This window comes from Schistocerca gregaria, chromosome 7 (assembly GCF_023897955.1).
Source record: "Schistocerca gregaria isolate iqSchGreg1 chromosome 7, iqSchGreg1.2, whole genome shotgun sequence".
Classification (NCBI taxonomy): domain Eukaryota; kingdom Metazoa; phylum Arthropoda; class Insecta; order Orthoptera; family Acrididae; genus Schistocerca; species Schistocerca gregaria.
The window spans coordinates 377358715-377380435 of NC_064926.1; the positions used below are offsets into that span (position 1 = coordinate 377358715).

The following is a 21721-nucleotide window of genomic DNA, read 5'->3' on the forward strand; positions in this document are numbered from 1 at the left end:
AGTATGACTGAATAAGTGCAAACCATGTATTTCCGGACCTAAGTTCATTAGACCTTTTTTTGTTCCGTATCCTCTCACCGATCAATCCGTAGATTTTGTACGCGATGGAAAAATCACCCTGTATGTGCGGTAACCAGTGTAATGCGCAAAATCTATCTTTCGTAATGTGTACCATGCATACAGTCCGTACAACTGATAACAGAAGTAATGTGGGCATTACCATGTGGACCACCTGAATATACATATTTGCGAATTGAAATGCATCGTTCTTCTTAATAAATATCACGACTGGTGACTGAAGGTGACTGTGTTTCCTATTACCTTTTATGAATGTAACATGATCACAAGTCCAAAGATAACATAAAAATTAGGAATATCTTCGGCTACTGGGATTCCTCAATAGTACGCTAACAATTCTCTTCAAGCATATTTAATCCTCTATGTTTTACTGGACAAACTTCCACGTGCTGATATTCATAATCTTGCTTGTAGCCTTATCAGCAAGCTGTTTAGGGACGCATTTCATACAGAGTTTATGAGACGCTTACCAGTTGTCAATTGTTTTTGTAAGTAACTTCATAAATATTTTGAAACCCCATCAGTTATGAATAGTCTTTACAACGGAATACATTCAAGAGTGCAGTAATAGATTTCGCAACCAGTGAATAGAGATACACGACTTACTTGATTATTTAATGCATTACACACAGTGAACGTTTTGTTTGATGTGCGCGGAGTGTACAGTTGCCGTCGCCCCACACATACCTTCAGAATGCATTATAGATCGCTGGATCTCTCGCCGCGCCGAGCCGCAGCCCACCATCTCTGTTAAGGATGTTTTCAGTGATTTTTAATTTGATGGCTTCTTTTAACTGTATGGTCCCAGAAGCCATAAGCGCGACCCACGCCATACGTTTCGTCAGATTAGATCCGGCTACTGTTTTCTAGAACATACTCATCTAGAGCGGAATTTTCTGGCTAGTGTAGGCTATAAAACTTCTCATGCTCCTTCCTGCGTAGCTCTGAATGAGCGCACTATTTGTCCAACGTAAGATTGGCCACATTTCCAGGGTTATCTTGTAGACTCCAAGTGTTTGCACTGACTCGTCTGTTCCGTAACTTCGTCCAGAACTTGCGAATGGTTTGTCATGCTTTATTCACCCTAAAAGCCAACATGTTCCTTCGCTTGATCAAAATGCATAGTTTTATTTCTATGCGCTTGACAACATTTTAGCGAATATCTTGTGTCTCAGGCTTACAGGTAGATAGTCCTCCAGCTTGTCTTGCCCGTCTCCTTTCTTTTAAAATACAGCAAATAAAAAATTGCCCCATATGTGGAAATTGTCTTCTTTCGACATTATGTAAGCAATTTGCAAGTTGCTTGTGTTTACTTTTTCTAGCGCTTTAACAATTTTCGTAACAGTTTATCTGTATTTCTGACTCAGTGGCTTAATAACCGTTAAATGTTTATCATGTTCAGGTGATGGAGCTGGTGTCGTGGTGGGGACCTCTGATCTACGGTGGGTGTTTCGCAGCGGCACTATCGTCAGCTATTGCAAGTCTCGTGGGAGCTCCTCGAGTTTTACAGGTAAGTAATTTTCTACTACCGTGGCGGGAAGTCCAATTCATATGTCGCAAATATACTGTTCTTGAGCTGGTTTTCGTGCTAGGCCGCATTTGATACTGTGAGGGGGCATAGCATTACCTGTGGTCACACAGAGACAGGAGCGGGAAAGTTGCAGGTTTACATCATACTGACGCCCACACTTGTCACTGAGTTCATGTAGGGTGAACCAAGGATGCGTCTACGCCTATACTTGGCAAGCCGCCTTGTTATGTGTGGCAGAGGATGCTTTTTATTCCACTGCCACTTCCTCCCTGTCCAAATCCACTGGCCAATTGTGCGCGGGTAGCAAGATTGTTGGTAAGCATCCGTGTGAGATGACGTTTCTCTAATTGTACGTTCGTAATCTTTTTTCAAGAGGTGTACGTAGGAGAAAACGGTATATTGGTTGACTTTCCTAGGAACGTATGCTTTCGAAATTTTAACAGTATATCTCACCGAAATGAACAACGTCTGTCTTGCAGCGTCTATCACTGTTGTTGGATGGGCAATACCTTGATGCTTTCACGCGTACTAAACGAACCAGTGACGAAACGCACTGCCCTTCTTTGGATCTTCTCTGTGTCCTTCATCAGTCCTATCTGATAAGGTTGTCAGAATTTCGAGAAGTATTCAACTATCGTTAAAACGAGGATTTTGTAGACCTTCGTAGATGGACTACACGTCCTGAGAATTCTTCCAAAGAATCTCACTCTGGTATCTGCCTCTCCTACGATTTGTTGTTTTGTAGTCGTTCCATTTCAAACAGTCCGCCCCCCCCCCCCCCCCCCCACACACACACACACAGATATTAAACAGATCTGGCTGCTTGCAGCGATTGTTCGGCAATCGTGTAATCATGCAATAATTGATGCTCCCCACCCTTTTATGCTGAGGTTCAACTGTCAGTCTTGTGTCAAGCGTCTATCCTCTACACAATTACCTGCAATTCGCTGCAATTTTCTAGCTCTACGAATATAAACAACACCATCATTCGCTAACAGCCTCATGAATTATCCGACGTTACTGACCAAAGCTTTCAGCTACTATCATTAACGACCGCGGAGTTCTCAAGATCCAACATGGATAAAATAACATTAACATACATTCTAAGACAAAAAGAAAGAAAGAAGTACTACGAAGGAAGTATTCGAACAGGTCGGAAATAGGAAGATGTGATGTGCATGTGCAGTCAAACAAAATTACAATTTCAGAAAAAATTGGATGATATATCCAAGAGAAAGAGCTTCACAGATCAAGTCAATAACGCGACGTTCCACGGCTGGCTCTTATGCAAGCAGTTATCCGGATTGATTGAGTTATTGGATGTCCCCCTGAGGGATAACTTGCCAAATTCCGTCCAAATGGCACGTTAGATCGTCAGAATACCGAATTAGCTGGAGAATAATGTCCAAAACGCTCCAAATATTTTCAACTGGGGAGAGATTCGGCGGCCTTGCTGGCCAAGCAAGGGTGTGGCGATTGGGTAAGTCCTTCGTGCTGCGTCTTTTTTTTTTTTTTTTTTTTACCCGAAGTTACTTTCACATCTGAAGATCTCTCTCTCTTAAGAGTGATATAGATGTTCCATTAGCTAGGAGCTCCTCGACCCATTCACAAAGTTGGTCCGATATTCCTTGTGTTCGTCCATTGTTGATTAGGCAGCAAAGCCGAACTCTATCTAACACCTTACGGAAGTCGGGGAACACATCAGCCTGAGTGCCAGGAATTACTGTGGACGAACTAAGTGAGATGTTTTTCACACGTGCGTTATCTGTAGAATCAATATTGATTCCTGCAGAGGAGGTTTTCAGCTCACAGAAAGTTCATAACACAGGACCTTAAAATGTATTCTGAAATTGTGCTGGCAGACTGACGTCAGCAGTGTACGGCTATAGTTTTACATCTTTCTTCGATGCCCCTTCTTGAGAACGAGACTGATTTGCGCAGGTTTGTAATCACCTGAAACGTTTCGTAGTTCGTAGCTCCAGTCACCTGCGGTGACATTAAAAGTATCAAATACCTGATCAAGAATACAGAAAAAAACATTATTACAAAACAAAGAGGTGTCACCAAACCACAGAATCCAGTCGAAGACATATATAGAAAATAACCCCTTGAGATCAGTTATCAATTTCAAGAGTGGTCACACATACCACACTGCGAAGTGTAGAGATTAATACTTAGCTGAACATTATAAACTATAGCTTACACCTATTATTCTGAGAATTGCGAATTTCTTGCACCATTTTAAATTGTCTGAAGTTTATTCTAGGTCGATAAATCCCATCAATGTGTTTTGATTCTTTGTAATCTTGCTTTCATTAGTAGGGCAAAGTCAGAACTTCCTGTCTGGTGCCTTTACTTTTCCTAACACCAAACTAATCGTCATCTAACATTTATTTTATTTTATTTTCCATCGTTCTTTATACTGTGCCGTTTGAATAGATAGTTTGGGGTTCACACGATAACGGAATCTTAAATACTGGAACAACTTAGCGCCACATTCTTTTTCTTAAATTATTCAGCCACCACATTTCTGACATTCCGACAAAATTCGTGTATACCAATGAAAAGCGCTGGTCTCGATATCAAAAGACATAAAAGAAACACAAAAATTATTATCGGGGCACCTGGAGATAAGAACGTTTCCTTTTCAAAAACGGTAGTTAGCCATTTGCAGGCGTCCAGCGATTGCCTTCGTTATCATCTGGCATATTACACGCAGCACGTGTAACGAGCGTGTTGTCGGGACACAGCACGTGTAACGAGCGTGTTGTCGGGAAGATTTTTGTCGCATCGCTGATACCGTAACATGAGCTTTTTTTCCTATGACAAGAAAAATGGGAAGCATGAAAATTAAACAAAACCGTTCAAAAGTTTCATCAGGACTGAATAGTAAGAAGGAATATTCTGAGGCGGTTCGTAATGGCATGCTGTGATTTGGTTCTGTTATAGATTAGTGTAACCCCCCTCCCCCAGTTGTTTTTTTATTTCTAAGGGTACAATAAATCAACATTTCTCTGAGTCTTTGTTTTCAACTGTAGTTTTCTTTGGGCCCACACTGTTTTCATCCTTCGAGAATGTTGTTCCTTCTTTTCCTGTGCTCGTTTTCTTCCAATTCTTCAATTTTTTCCTGTCCTGAAGGCCTGCCTTTTAATTGTGTTCTATTTCTTGTTGTATCCGTGCCAACTCCCATATTTTGATGTTTCTTCATTTTTTCTTACCAATGTGATTTTGGATTTGTGATTCTTTAGGAAGTCAGAGCTCTGTTTAGTTATTCAGCCATTATCCGTCCTGCATTCAAGGAATAATTTTCTATTTATCTGTTCTCTAATTTGCTGCTGATTTTGGCTCTTAGTATCTGTATTGAGAATCCTCTTTGAGTTTCTTCTATCTTCTATAGCTCTCCCTTCGAAGTCAGTTTAAAAGTTCCCACAGGATAGAGTATTTCTAGTATGACCACTCTTCCATGATGTTCCACTTTTGTGTTTCAGGATAAAGATATTTTAGTAGATATATTTCTTGATATTTGAAAGGTCCTCCCAGTATTATGTAGGGTAGTCTCTATTTCTGTCTTTTCCTTTGTGTTGTTTCATACCCATTCTCCTAGATACTTAAGTCTACTTTAGATATTGTATTGTTATTTATTTTAAGCTTTTGAGGTGCGTTATCGATGTCTGTCATGAATTCCATTTTTTTCAAATGGTGTTTGTAACTGTACTCTTACTATTCGACTTTATAGTTCTGTGATTTGTTCTTGTGCGTTTTCAAGTGAGTCTGTAGTAAGTGTCATGTCATCTGCAATGGCTAGACATTGTACAGTGGTCTTGTTTGGCATTCTTCCTAGTTGTATATCGTTAGTATTTATGGAATTCCTCCAATCACTAACCACTTTTTCTAATGCACAGTTATAAAGTAGGTGAGATAAACCATCTCCTTGTCTTACCTCGGATTTTGTTTCACAATTATCTGACAGTTCTCGCAAAAATTTTGCTTTTGACTAAAGTTACTTTAAATATATCGGTTGTTTTATTACTTTCACCAGACTCTTTTAAAATATCGAGTGATATATTTCCATCAATAGAATCGTGTACCTTTTTAAAGTCTACAAATGTCAAAACTTATTTCAAGTTTCTGATTTTCCATATTTATAAGTTGTGCTTAAAATTTGTGACTTTTTCTACACATGATCTCTCTCCTGCCACTCATCCTGTGTGTTCCTTCGCACTCAAGTAACTATGGCTCAAGTATTGTTTCAGCTCTGCTTAAAAGGGCATTCTACAGGGTCTTATAGGTCACTGCAGCGGCGAGAGCCTTCTATATTTGTTAGCATCAGTTTTTTCTCCCTTCTTTTGTAGGGGATGTATTAAGGCAACGTCTATCCAGCCAGAAGTCTGCTGGTTTTCCAGATTTCTTGAATTATTTTTGTTATGCATGCTATCATATTGTCACTAGAGTGCTTCCATTATTCTACAACTGTATTGTCATCTCCAGATTTTTTGTTATTTTTTAGTCGTTTTGTTGTTTTTCTTGTGACCTATAGTCAGAAGGTTGGTTTTATACAGCTCTCCTGTGCACACCTCTTCATCTCCGAACAACTGCAACTTAGTTCCATTTGATCGTGCTTATTTTAGTCCTGGTCTCTCTCTACAATTTTAACCACCTACCCTTCCCCCATTTCGCTCCAGTAACAAACTGGTAGTCCCTTGATGTTTCAGAAAGTGCCCTATCAGCCAGTCCCTTCTTTTAGTTGTGCCACAAATTTCTTTTCTCCCCAATCCTGTTCTGTAACTCCTCATTACTTACATGATTTATCCATTTAATATTCAGTATTCTTCTGTAGCACTTTTTCTATAGCACCTCATTCCAGAAGCTCTCTCTCTTTTTCTGAACAGCTTGTTGTCCACGTTTCACTCCCAAACATGGCTAACTCCAGACAAATACCTTCAGAAAAGACTCTCTCGGTAATTTTTCTCTGTTTCAGAAAAGCTTTTATAGCTGTTGAGAGTCTACATTTTGGGTCCTTTCTACTTTGGTCATCACCACTCAATTTGTTGCTCAAGTAATAAAACTCTTCGACTACTTTTAGTGTCTCGTTTCGTAATCTAATTCCTTCAACATCACCTATTTAATTCGACGACATTTCATTATCCTTGTTTTGTCGCCTTTCTTATTTTCACCTTACATCCTTCTTTTAAGACACTTTCCATTCCGTTGAACTGCTCTTCCAAGTCCTTTGCTGCATCTGACTTAATTACAATGTCATCAGCAAACCCAAAGTTTTTATTTCTTCTTCCTCAACTTTAACCCTTCTCCAAATTTTTCCTTGGTTTGGTTGCTCATTGAACAGGCTGAATAATATCGAGGTAGGCTCCATGTGTGACTGCAATCATGTCTCACTTCACTATGAATCATTGCTTCCCTTTCATGTCCTTCTACTGCTGTCTGATTTCTGTAAAACTGGAAATATCCTTTTGTTCCCTGTATTTTACCCACGCCACCTTCATAATTTCAATGGGTGCGTTCCACTTAACATTTTCAAAGGCTTTCTCTAAAACAACTAGAGTTATAAATACCGGTTTACCTTACCTTAACCTATCTTCTAAGAGATGTCGTATGTTTAGTATTGCCTCGCGTGTTCCTACATTTCTCCAGAATCCAAACTGATCTTCCTCGAGGTCGGCTGCTACTAGCTATACTAGTTTAAGTGTAAATAAATCGTGTTAGTATTTTGCAGCCATGACTTCATCAAACTAATAGTTCGTTAATATTCACAATTGTCAGCACCTGCTTTCTTTCTTGAAGTCTGCGTGTATTTCACCTCTCTCACACATCTTTTACGCCAGGTGGAATATTTATGTTGTGGTTGGCTCTCCCAAAGATATCAGCACGTCTCAGGGAATGTCGTCTACTCCAGATTCTTAAAATTTCTTTAATTTTCTCGAATGTTCCTTCCCTCGAGTCCGATTCTCTTGATACACATTGTCAAAATTACAGTTTTCTTTGGTAGGTTGCAGTTGTGTTGTTGACAAACTGCCTATTGACTTCTGTCTCGGGTTCTTCGGCCGACGTTCATCTAATGATTTTTCTGACGTTTCGCCAGCACGAGTGGCTGGCATTGTCAAAGCTTCACCCTCCATTGCCGGTGGTGAACTGGAGCCGAGCTCGCGGCCGCAGACAATATGTCCCTGGCGCGCCAACGTCCGAGGGCTTCTCCGCGGTCATTTCCGATGCGGCTCTCCTCTTGCTACTTGCGACGGTCGTTCGCTGCAGTACGGGAAGCCAGGATCCGTTTACCTTAAGGCTTTCCTCTTTCTTGTTCAAACTGTTCGCGTGTTTTTGTATTTCTACAGCTTCTCTGAACAAGCGCGTGTGATAGTGCTTCTCTACAGCCAGAACTTTCGTGTCGGCGAATTTTATTACGTGGTCGGTCTCATTCAGTGCGTGCTCTGCCACGGCCGATTTCTCCACCTGCCCCAACCTGCAATGTCGCTTATGCTCTTTGATCCTGGTGTTGATGGACCGTCCAGTCATTCCGACATAAACGTTACGGCATGTGCATGGTATACGGTATATTCCCGATATTGCAAGTGGTTCTGTTTTCTCCTTCGCCGATCTAAGACACTCTTTGATCTTCCTTGTCGGTTTAAAAATCGTCTTTAAGCCATGTTTGCGCAATATACGGCCGATTCTGTCCGTCACTCTGGGAATATATGGCAGAAAGGCCGGACCCGACATTTCTTTTACTGGTTTCTTAGTTCGCCGAGTGTTTGGCTCTGTTACACTTCTAACATAATTTGTGGAGTACCCATTGCTCCTCAGGACACTTTCCAGGTGTTGCATTTCTCGTTTGAGGTGTTGCGGCTCACATATTCGTCCTGCTCTCGTTATGAGGGTACTAATCATGCCTCTTTTCTGGCTTGGGTGGTGGTTTGACAGTTTGTGCAGGTATCGATCCGTGTGTGTCGGTTTTCGATAGACGCTGTGTCCCAGGTTTTCGCCGTCCCTTGTGACCAGCACATCTAGAAATGGCAGTTTCTTGTCCTTTTCTACTTCCATGGTAAATGTTATGTTGGCATGGAGGCTGTTCAAGTGTCTTAGGAAGTCACCGAGCTGTTCTTCACCATGGCTCCATACCACGAAAGTATCATCGACGTACCTGTACCACACCTTAGGTTTGCAAGTCGCCGAGTCCACTGCCTGTGCTTCGAATTGTTCCATGAAGAAGTTGGCCACCACTGGACTGAGAGGACTACCCATGCCGACGCCTTCCAGCTGTTCGTAGAAATCGCCATTCCACGTGAAATAGCTCATGGTGAGACATGTATGGAACAGCTTTCTGATGTCCTGCGAGAAAATGGAACCGATGTGCTCCAGAGCGCCACTGAGTGGCACTTTCGTAAATAACGAAACAACATCAAAGCTGACCAATATGTCGTTTGGTTCAAGTTTCAGTTTCTTCAGCTTCTCAATGAAATGTCCTGAGTCCTTAATGTATGTGTCGGTCTTCCCCACGTGTGGCTGGAGCAGAGAGGCCAAGTGTTTCGCCAGTTTCTATGTCGGTGATCCAGGAGTGCTAACGATCGGTCTCAGTGGAACGTTGTTCTTATGGATCTTGGGTAATCCATACAGCCGATGTGGTAGGGCTTCTGTGTTGCGCAGGTTTCTCTGTATGTCCGCCGGCAGAGAAGACACCTTGATTAATCGATTCGTATTCCGCGTGATACTGTGATGCTGCCGATCTCGTCCCAGTCGTCTCTATGCATTCTGCTTGGTTTCCCTGTTAAAAATCTGGAATTTTTCTGAATCAAAAAAGTGTTTCAGTGATTATGTTTTTTCTTGGAATTCAGTTAGCACAATATTTTTCTTTTTGAGAAATTCTGTTCATGTTTTTAGTTTGCCTGCTTTTAGAGGGCAGTGCACATTAAAGGTGGCTAGACAATATATATTCTTATGTTTGATGTTACATCTTTGTCGTTTTAAGTATGTTTCAGGACGCTCTGACTCACCCTTTACACGATGCTGTAAGTCCACAGAAACCGAATTCTTACTTTTCATTTCTTTAGAATTTGGAGATTGGTTACTCCCTGGGGTAGAATATTTTACAAAATTCATCATGCTGGTTTCTAATTTTTGTTCTTAGCCACTGATATTGTGCAGGAGGAATTGTTTATAGAAAGTGGGTGTAAGAGTAATCGGAAGAACTACGCTGTAGTGTTAATATGGGTACAAACATATGAGTCAAAAGAACCAGAAAAATGCACTTTTTGGACAAGGACACTCAAAAATTAATGAATTGGTGACATATGCCGGAATTGCTTTAATTAAGAGTGACTTGCAGAGCATATGCTGCCATGCAATATCGCTTAATTATGTCAGTATATTTTGCTACTCTTTGATGATGAATACAATAAGCATGTGTTTTCAATTTTTCTAGGCTCTCGCAAAGGACAGGCTGTATCCATTCATAGGATTCTTCTCCGTTGGGTATGGCGCGAACAACGATCCTGTCAGAGGTTATATTCTCGTGTCACTAATTTCCTTCGGATGCATATTAATCGGTGAGCTCAAAAACTCGTAATAATCTTGAAACTGGTGCTACTAACAATTATGATAGACTGAGACTTTTCTGTAATAAGACCTGTGACTTGAAGATTAATCTGAGTTTGTATTTCTTTTTTCAGCACAGCTGAATGCGATCGCACCTTTGCTCTCCAACTTCTTCCTCGCAGCCTACGCTCTAATCAACTTCTCCGTCTTCCATGCGTCCATATCAAAGAGCCCCGGATGGAGACCTGCGTTCAAGGTACAATCCGATATACTTTTATTTTACAATATCATCTTTTCATTGGTTGTGATGGTTCTTCCTCTGTTTCCTGTGAGATATACTTTGTTTATTTTAAATTCGTAGTCATATATAACTGTCAGATTAACAAAAACATCTATGACCTTACACGAAGAAACGGATCTTAGGTCCAGTACTCAGCTAAAGATCTAAACTAACATTTCTGATGCTATTAACGACATTTCATCCTTGGATCAGCTTATGAAGAAGGTATCACGATATCAGTGCAAGAAGAAGTGACTGAGCGAGGTTCCTTATTACAGTACCAGGCGTTAAAGGTGATAGTAATGTGAAATTTTAATGTTAGATGTCATGAACTTTTATTTTATTCTCGAGTAAAAAACTAAAAAATCTCAACACTTCGATGAGTATGATATTTTAATTTAATATTGCATTGTCATGTAAGAGAAAGGTGAGTTATACCATAATTGCAAGGAGAGAACAAGAAACTCTGAATACTAAATTGAAAGTATATGGAAAGTTTGAAAGAGGTATCATGGCAGAGCGTATTACAACTGCTGTGTGTGAGAATTACAGCATCAGTCATTCAGCATAATTGTACAAGTACAATCAAAACGATACTCTTCTCCAGAACTTTTGCATTGCGGTATTCCAAAGCAGTTGCTGCATCATACACAAACATGAAACGAGAAATGAGGAAGCTTCATCATTGCTTAAATTAACAAACAGTAAGTACTAACATCATTATGACGAAACACCAAGTAGACGCACGAATGTGAGGGCACCGAACGTTAGTGCTGCACTCAGCAACCAGTGCAACGCGTCTTTCTGGCAGGATGTTTCCACGAATCGCCAGAAGACTGTAACGAGATACAGAGAGACATGCGGAGATAATGTTCAGTACGGGGACTGAGAATGGACCCAGAACGTATGTAAAAGTCTTACATATTGCGCGCAGGTAGACAAAAGATTATTACTGCACCATTACGCTATTGGAGAAAAATCACTAGGTAATTAACTACCGAAAATATGTAGGAGTAAACATACGAAACGACCTAAAGTGGACTGACGATAGTTTCGAAAGCAGATTACGGGCTGAGATTCATGGGAGGAATCCCAAGGAAATGTAGTTCACCCACGAAAGAAGTGTATTACAAAATGCTTGATCGACCGATGCTTGTGAATTGACCACCAGACTACGACCCATACCAGGTTAGACTAACAGAAGAGACAGAGACCCAATGCAGAGCGGGTATCTTTCGTTCTGGGATCGTTTAGTCGGCCGGGAGTGTTACTGGGATGCTCAACAAACTCCAGTGGCAGTCGCTACACTGTGTCACCGAGAGGGTTGCTGTTGAATTTACGAGGTGTCGCGAAATGACTACAGCAAGAAAATCAGAGCAATGAGACCTCATACTGAAGTTTATTTAACAGTCGTTTTTCTCATACACCGATGAAACAGGGAAGTGGATATCCTTTTCCACACACCACACGGTAGCTGAAGGAGTAAAGACATAAATGTACCATTAAAATACTCTTTAGTAAAACTGCTTCATAAAAAGTGAGAGAGAAACTAAAGAATTACAGCTCAGTTTCCTTGTTGTCAGTGCTGTCGAAGGCCTTAGAGAAGGCAACTTGTAGGAAACAGTATCAGATCTCAATGCAGACTTAAAGTATGGCTCGAGAAAACGAGAGTCAATAGTAATTTCAGTTTATAATTTCGTGTGTGAGGCACTTAAAGGTTTAAACGATGAGTACCCTAGTGTCGTCTGTGACGTAGCACAGGCATTTGAGACAATGACCAATAACATATTGTGTCATTTTGGACGGAAAATCTGATTCCACTATATTTAGCAGAAGGTTTTCCTTCATTTCCAGAAACAAGTAACAAATTTGGATCTAACTGGTGAGTGCCACAGGGATCCGTCCTAAGTCCGTTGCTTTTGCTGAAATGCATGTGTTGGAGAAGTCCTCGAACGTCACATCTACCGTTTGCCGTCCCATTTGGGTAATTCCTTCGTGATGCAGCTTTTTCTTTTAAGAGTGTCGCCAACAAGATTATGCATCACAAAAACTTTTTCAACAGTTCAACAGCCAGAGAAGAACTTTTCAAAACCAAAGACTGGGATAAAGACGGACTACGCATTGATTTAGCACAGCTGAACCTCTTTCGTTTTGCTGAAATTATGCCAGTTGCCTCTAGTGCAGATTAATTAAGAAAACGAATCGAGAACCTTAGTCCAGAATTTTGCAATTAGGCTGGAGTAGTGAATAATGAACAGATCGCAAGGAGCATTCTATAAATCGGTAATGAAGTTATAGAAGAAGTTGACGAGCTTTTGTTCAGGGAAGCTGATAACAGTCACTGGACGGACAGCAGAAGAAATACGAGAAGAATATAAATGTTCTGGAGCATTTTTGGTAAATTAAGAAATGTTATCACAACCATGCCTTTGAGGTGACTGAAATCAAAAGTTTACAATAAGTATGTATTTTTCCACTTTTGATAAATGGCAGTGAGGTATGGTCTTAAAATGCGAAAAACCACTCACGCACATTGATCATTACTCAGAGATACAAAAAAACAAGTGAGTCAGGAAACAGATCGGACTGTAAGACATAAATATGACAGACGTGCGACTGAAATAAAGTAGGTGGATTATGTAGACAAGCGAATGAGTGTCATACACTGGGTTCCAAGCGATAAGAAAACACCATAGTACCAGCTAATGCATGGCACTTAGATGACATTAGAGAACACATACAAGGGTAGTAATAAAGCTTTAAAAATCATCCCCAAAATTCAAAATTGCACAAATAATTTTGTTTGTTTGTTAGGTCATGTCTGCAGTCCTAGTACGCATTGAAGTCCTCACGTTACAATATCGCAACATGCCTCTAGAGGATCCAAAACAAAAAGAAGCTGTCCATTTATAAACTTGAGTATCTCGCAGTAATTCATTTGCTTCTGCATTTGAAGCGGAACGGTACTGCAACAATCCATGCTGAGTTGGTGGACATGTACATTGACACAGTGAGCAGCTGGCACAGACACTTCCAGTGTTGTCAAACAAATCTGAATGGTGAACAACAAGTAGCAGGTCATCAGCCTGTGAAGAAACGGGAACCTCGAGAGAAGTGAAGTCTGGTGCCGAAAGACCGGCGTATCACGATCGAAGTGATACTGGAAAAGTGAAAATTTGTCTCTGATCAGTTTCCAGTGTCTTTCGCGACATTTTCAATATGACTAAGATTGCAGCCCACTGGGTTCTACGACTGCTCACACCCATTCAGAAAGCCTGTAAAATCGAGGCAGTAGAGGTTATTTATACCTTTGGCAGGCCAGTCCAGAAGACTTCTTCAGCCATCTAATCATCTTGGACGAATGCTGAATGCATCACTATGACTGAGACAAAGAAGCGGAGCTGGCAGTGGAAAAAATTGGATTTGCCACCTCCGAAGTCGTGAAGACGCAGTCATCCTTGGACAAGGTGATGCCGAGTGTTTTCTGGGAGTGCTACGATATGGTGCACGTAAATTAAGCTCGTAGGGGGGTGGGGGTGGGGGGGGGGGGGACAAACCGTTACAGGGGCATACTATCCTAATCTTCTGACGAGATTGCGGGATACTGACCAGACGTCGCTTCACTGGAAGCTGTCATTAGAGGTGTTTCTGCTCCACAACAACGACGCAGCTCGTTCTGCACAGGGCAGTCACACCTACCGCTATTTTAGGCTATCAAACTTTGCGTCATTCCACGAGTTCCTCTGACGCAGCACGCTGTGACTTCTTCCCCTTTTCCCAAATGAAGAAACCATTGAATAACACGCATTTCCAGAATGACGAAATAGCAGTTTTCAAGAAATGGGTTGTTTTCTGAACAGGCAAAATGCAGAATCGAGAAATGAATATGTGGAGAAGGACTAAAAACATGTACAATTCACAAGATGTCAGTTTTTTTTAGGTGTTAAACTTTGTCACTGACAACTGAATTCAGCTGTGAGTGGCGCTACATGTTGACCTCTTGTTGCAGTACTACAATGCCTGGGTGAGCCTGCTGGGAACCCTCATGTGTATCGGAGTGATGTTCCTCATGTCTTGGGTCATGGCGCTCATCACCTTCGTTGTGGTCGTCACCCTCTACCTGTACGTTTCCTACCGCAAACCAGGTAAGCCATCATTACTCTCGTTTCTTGTAATGTAATCTACCCATATTTACTCTCGTTTCTTGTAATGTAATCTACCCATATTTTATATACATCTCCTTTATGGTTTGATTGCATTTAATATTCTTCCAATTTTTTATCAGAGTTGTCGCATTCCATCTTGGTTGCCCCAGCTCATCTACAAGAACAAGTCCAAGTTATTTCTAGAAGTAGCGTATTCTTGTTTTTAGGGAACCGCACCACAGTCAGGAAAAAATGAAATCTTATAGGATCACTTTTTTTCCGTCTGTCTCTCTGCCTGTCAGACTGATAAGAACCCTGTTTCTCAGGAATAAGTAGATGTATCAATTTGAAATTTATATCACATACTAGGCCCTACGACACCCTTGCGGTGTAAAACGTTTAAACTCCCAAGTCAATGCAATTAAAAGATGCGGCAATTTGAGTCACGTATTTTGAAACTCGCAAACTCACTCATCAAAACCTATAGCGTACTTCCCGTTGACTAATAATCATGAAATTTGACAAGAAGCAAAGTTTCTTTGTGCAAGTAAGGTAAAAATATCCGAAAATTATTAATCTGTAATTACGACACACGAAAAATATTTTTTTGCCATTTGCTATTCAACTGTTAGGTTTTTTTCTTTTAAAGATCCCTTTTCCCCAGGAATGGGTGGACGTATGGAGTTCAAATTTATGAAACATACCATAATCCTTCTTTATGGTCTATGATCCTTTGGCGCCGTAAAAAGTTTAAGCTTCCAAGTCAATGGCAGTAAAAGACACGACCACTAATGTCACGTATTTTGATATATTGCCAGTATCGATATCGATAACACGCAAAAATCATTAAATTTCTAGAGTTCCTAGGCGCCGTGCAGGTGAGCGCCACAATCAGGACTGCATACGACCGAGGCACACAGGGCCAACACCCGGCATCATGGTGTGGGGAGCGATCTCCTACACTGGCCGTACACCTCTGGTGATCGTCGAGGGGACACTGAATAGTGCACGGTACATCCAAACCGTCATCGAACCCATCGTTCTACCATTCCTAGACTGGCAAGGGAACTTGCTGTTCCAACAGGACAATGCACGTCCGCATGTATCCCGTGCCACCCAACGTGCTCTAGAAGGTGTAAGTCAACTACCCTGGCCAGCAAGATCTCCGGATCTGTCCCCATTGAGCATGTTTGGGACTGGATGAAGCGTCGTCTCACGCGGTCTGCACGTCCAGCACGAACGCTGGTCCAACTGAGGCGCCAGGTGGAAATGGCATGGCAAGCCGTTCCACAGGACTACATCCAGCATCTCTACGATCGTCTCCATGGGAGAATAACAGCCTGCATTGCTGCGAAAGGTGGATATACACTGTACTAGTGCCGACATTGTGCATGCTCTGTTGCCTGTGTCTATGTGCCTGTGGTTCTGTCAGTGTGATCATGTGATGTATCTGACCCCAGGAATGTGTCAATAAAGTTTCCCCTTCCTGGGACAATGAATTCACGGTGTTCCTATTTCAATTTCCAGGAGTGTACTTAGCAAGCGCACCGTATGATGCGTGGCGGAACGTATCTTTCCCATTAGTAGTAGTTCGCAAATAGAGCGAGGGAAAAGCGACTGTCTGTATGCCTCCATACCAGGCCTAATTTCTTTTATTTTATTTTCGTTGTCCTTTCGCGAAATGTATGTTGGCGGCAGTAGAATCGTACTCCAGTCGGCTTAAAGCGCCGGTTATCTAAATTTTGTCAATAGTGTTCCGCAAAAAGAATATTTCCCTCCATGGATTCCTATTTGAGTTCACATAGCATTTCCATAATACGAAAGTGTTGATCGAAACTATCAGTAACAAATCTAGCAGTCCGCGTCTAAACTGCTTCGACGTTTCCTTTAATCCCGACTGTTTGGAGTCCCAAACTCTCGAACAGTACACAAGAAAGGATCGCACTAGTGTTCTATACGCGGCTTCCTTTACAGGTGCACAACGTTTTCCTAAAATTCTCCCATTCGCCTTCTCTGCTACCGTCCTTACGTACCCGTTCCATTTCATATCGCTTTGCAACGTTACACCTAGATATTTAACCGACGTGTGCTCTGATGCCATAATCGAAATTACAGGATTGTTTTTCCTACCCACCTGTTTTAATCTGCATTTTCCTATATTTAGAGCGTCACACAACGACGACACCTTCTCGTACAAGACATCATCATCAACAAACAGCTGCAGACTGCTTCTCACGCTGTCGACCGTATCATTTGTGCATATCGACAATAACAGCGGTCCTATCACACTTTCCTGGGGCACTCCTAACAACACCCTAAATTCTGGTAAACAAGACAACGTACTGGGTCCTATTACTTAAGAATTCTTCGAGCCACTCACTTATCTGGGAACCTGTTTCGTATGGTCGTATCTTAGTTAACGGTTTGCTGTGGGGCACCACGGAAAAAGCCTTCCGAAAATCTGGGAATACGGAATCTGAAACTTCCTGGCAGATTAAAACTATGAACGTGACCGGAACTCTAACCCGGGACCTTTGCCTTTCACGCGCAAGTGCTCTACCGGCTAGGCTACGCAAAAACGACTCAAGACCCATCCTCACAGCTTTACTTCCAGCAGTATCTCGTCTCCTACTTTCTAATCTTCACAGACGTTCTCCAGCGTAGCTTGCATTCTTAGCAAAAAGATGGCTTGCCACAGCCTAGCAGATTGTTTCCAGAATTAATCCCTGGCTCTGCAGCGGAGTGTGTGCTGATGTGAAACATCCTGGCAGATTAAAAATGCGTGTCGGACGGGGGCTCGAACCTGGCACCATTGCAGCAGAATTACTGTGAAGTTTGGAAATTAAGAGATGAGGTGCTGGCCGAAGTAAACCTGTGAGGACGTGTCGTGAGTCGTGCTTGGGTAGCTCAGTCGGTAGGGCACTAGCCCGCAAAAGGCAAATGTTCTGGGTTCGACTCCTATTCCTCTGGCACATACTTCTGCCAGAAAGTTTCATATCAGTACACACTCCGAAACAGGGGGAAGATTCACTCTGGATGAAATCTCCCCATTGCCTTTTTCAGTGATTCGCTGAATATCATGCAAGCAAAGAACAAGCTGACTTTTATATGAGTGATGCTTTTTAAATCGATGCTGATCTGTGGAGAGAACCTTTTCCTTCTCAAGAAAATTTATCATGTTCAGCTGAGAAGGCATCCTGCAGTAAACCGATCTTAAGGATATTAGTTTAAAATTTTGTGGGTCCGTTCTTGTACGCTTTTATGTATAGGAGTCCACCTGCGTTTTGTCCAGTCGCTTGGGTTGTAGTGCTGAGCGAGAACTCCGCAATAAATAATATCTAAGTAAACGACCTGCGACGTATTTTCTGTAAAACCGGATTGGGATTCCATCCGGGCCTGGCGTTTCCATTTTTTTAGCTCTGTCAGTTGCTTCTCTACGCCAGGGATGCCTATTACTATATCCTTCACACGAGATACTGTACGACGGTCTAACGAGGAATGATTGTACAATCTTTGAATCTTGGTTTATCCATTTGCTGTCTTCTATTGCCTCACCATGCTGGTCAACGAGTGGCTGGATAGAAGCCTTCGACGCACTTAGCGATTTTACGTAGGACCAGAATTTTCTCGGATTCTCGGCAAGATCTTTCGCTATTCAGAAACACATATTTTCAATACATGCAAGCAACCACAAAAAACTAATAAAATACAGTTTACGTGGAGGCTAACTGATTTATTTATGGCCAAATCCTTCACCACTGGTTTCGTAGAGTAACCTTTTCATATTCCTATCTGTGCCTCCTAACGTAAATGTTATCTGTGGTAACATGTGATTTTAATACAGCTTCAGTGCAATAATGAAAAGTGATAGAACAGTGGTAGTTGTTGTGTACTTCAGGCATCGATCGTTTTACGTAAGCAAGAATTTCTAGTAATTTCTGCCTTTCATCACCTGCGCGCTCGTTTTTGAACCGAGAATGCTACAGTCTGTTTCCTCAGCAATTTCCGGATTTTGCTATTAAAATGCTGTGTATCTTTTCCGTCCTTAATCCATTCACTAGGCACATAGTTCTCAGACCACGATTGACAATCAGTTTAAACTTTGCTCATTTACTTCAGTTCGCCTAAACCTGTTACATGCTTCCATATAACCTCACAGTCAGACTCAGTTTCGACGTCGATACACAACGATGAAGTCACTGATGACAGTGTCACTAAAGCAGAGTTATTAAACACGGTTTTCAGAAACACCCCCACCAAAGAAGACGAAGTAAATATTCCTGAATTCCAATCAAGGAGAGAAACATAGAAGTAGGTATTCTCAGTGTAACAAACCATCTTAAATCACTTAATAAAAGCAAGGTCTCCGGTCCAGAACGTAAGCCAGTCAGGTTCCTGTCAGAGTATACTGATAAAATAGCTCCATATTTAACAACTATATTCAACCGCTCGCCCACAGTAAGTTCCGTACCTAAAGACCAGAAAAGTGCTCAAGTCACACCAATACGCAAAAATGGAAATAGGAATAACCCGCTGAATTACAGGTCCATACCACTAATGTCAATTTGCCGAAGAACATGTACTGTGTTCGAACATTATGGATTACCTCGAAGAAAACGATTTATTGACACGGAGTGAGCACGGACACAGAAAACAGCTTTCTTGTGAAACACAACTAGCTCTTTATACTCATGAAGCAATGAGTGCTATCGACAGGGGATTTCAAACTGATTCAATATTTTTAGATTCCAGAAGGCTTTCGACACCGTCCCCCACAAGCGTTTTCTAACCAAACTACGTGCCTTCGAAATATCGCCGCAGTTGTGCGACTGGATTCGTGATTCCCTGTCAGACAGGTCACAGTTCGTAGTAATAGACGGGAAGTCATCGAGTAAATAAGAAGTAATATTCTCTATTCCCCAAGGAAGTGTTATAGGCCCTCTGTTGTTTCTGATCTATATTAACGACATAGGAGTACAATATGAAGAGCCGGCCGCGGTGACCGTGCGGTTCTAGGCGCTGCAGTCCGGAACCGTGGGACTGCTACGGTGCAGGTTCGAATCCTGCCTCGGGCATGGATGTGTGTGATTTCCTTAGGTTAGTTAGGTTTAAGTAGTTCTACGTTCTAGCTGACTGATGACCCATAGTGCTCAGAGCCATTTGAACCTTTTTTATAATCTGAAGAGCCCTATTAGATTGTTTCAGACGATGCTTTCATTTACGGCCTTGTAAAGTCGTCAGATGGCCAAAACGAATTGCAAAATGATTTAGATAAGATATCTGTGTGGTGCGAAAAGTATCAATTGACGCTGAATACAGAAAAGTGTGATGTTATTCAGAATAACACTATAAAAATTGCGCTTAATTTGGAATACGTGATAAGTCACACAAATCTTAAGTCTGTAAGTTTAACTAAATACTTAGGGATTACAATTACAAATAACCTAAAGTGGAACGACCACATAGATAATGTTGTGGGTAGAGCAAATCAAAGACTGCGATTCATTGGCAGAACACTTAGAAGATGCAATAGATCTACTAAAGAGACTGCTTACACCACGCTTGTCAGCCATATTCTGCAGTATTGCTGTGCGGTGTGGGATCCGCATCATGTGTAACTGACGGATGACATCGAAAAAGTTCAGAGAAGGGCGGCACGTTTTACACTATCGCGAACAGGGGAGGTAGTGTCACAGACATGATACGTGAACTGGAGTGGCAATCATTAAAACAAATGCGTTTTCGTTATGACAGGATCTTCTCATTAAATTTCAATCACCAGTTTTCTCCTCCGATTGCGAAAACATTCTGTTGGCACCCACCTACATAGGGAGAAATGGTCATTACGATAAAATAAGATAAATCAGGGTTCGCACAGAAAAATTTAAGTGCTCGTTTTTCCCGCGCGCCGTTAGAGAGTGGAACGGTAGAGAGACAGCTTGAAGGTGGTTCATAGAACCCACTGCCAGGCACTTTATTATGAATAGCAAAGTAATCACGTAGATGTAGATGTTCGTCGGCTTCAGTGAACATTCCCTCACCTATGGCGTATAAACTGTCTTTCCGATATGCGTCCCATGCCTCGGCGGTCATCGGGGCTCAGTTCGAAGCGGGACTCTTCACTGAAGACATTTCTACTCCAGGTAGTGAGATTCCAGGCTGAAGACATGTGTCGGATACTAACCTGACTGTAGCCTCCCATACGGCCCGACAACCAGGAGTGATGGAGAGATGTAAATTACGTCTACCGATTCCCGATCCATCCGAATAATTTTTTCCTGGTGCGCCATCCTGGAAGGCAGTAAATTCAGGAACTTTGTTACTGTTGTTTACTGTTGAATTTTGACAGTCGAAGCGTCTTTACTCTTTACTTTGTACGCTGTATGATTTCGCTCTCTGCGTACTGACTAGTGAGAGTTCATCAGATGATCTCGAACTACCACATACCCTTAAAAAAAAGCCCCACGAACATTCCACAAGTTCCTGTGGAGTAATTCCTTCATTTACGTTGTGCACTCCTGACCTAATCAAGAGAAGGCCTACAATTCTCCACGCCACAACGCAGGTCCGGAAATCTGCAGCTAAGACTGTCACAGAACTATCAGAGCCTTAAGTTGAGACCCTTCATTTGACTCTGATTCAACGGGCCCCAATCAATTCTGGGAACAATGGGGTAAATTGCGAAGTCTGATTGCAACCCACAAGCGAGGCCAGCAGCCTTCACCACTTCCGGCAGCCGCTCGCATGAGCTGAGGATAGCGTCGGAAACCAAGCGTAGACGTCATTGGTGGCCGCCTGAGGCACAAATTGCAGCCGATTGCACCCTGCACGCACGATAGCTGCAGGAAGGCCCTCTCCACATCTTGGATGAGGCCTCCCCGCCAGATACACCGAGTGCACATGACATTTCTTTGGAGCCCCGGGCGCTATTTTCCTTAGCAGCTCATCAAAGCGCTTAACATTGGAGCTCTCGGTAACAGGGAAACATCCAATTTTTTTTTCTAACGGTTGGAGATCATGATTTCTCTATTAATGAAAGTATGACGATGATTCTCTAGTTTCTTAAGTCTTATTTGTATAATTTCTTATCAATACAGTTATTATATCTTTTTTCTAGCTTTGGGGAGTTGTGTTTCTCTGCAG

General features: G+C 41.9%; 1 protein-coding gene across 1 annotated transcript in view; it reads left to right on the forward strand.

Annotated features, from left to right (window-relative positions):
- Window positions 1–21721, forward strand: part of LOC126282164 (bumetanide-sensitive sodium-(potassium)-chloride cotransporter-like) — a 562271-nt gene that overhangs the window by 450825 nt on the left and 89725 nt on the right. Inside the window, exons 9-12 of the mRNA XM_049981684.1 lie at window positions 1481–1588; window positions 10041–10164; window positions 10288–10409; window positions 14443–14578. Coding sequence (XP_049837641.1) covers window positions 1481–1588; window positions 10041–10164; window positions 10288–10409; window positions 14443–14578 — 490 coding nt within the window. The remainder of the gene's footprint in view (window positions 1–1480; window positions 1589–10040; window positions 10165–10287; window positions 10410–14442; window positions 14579–21721) is intronic.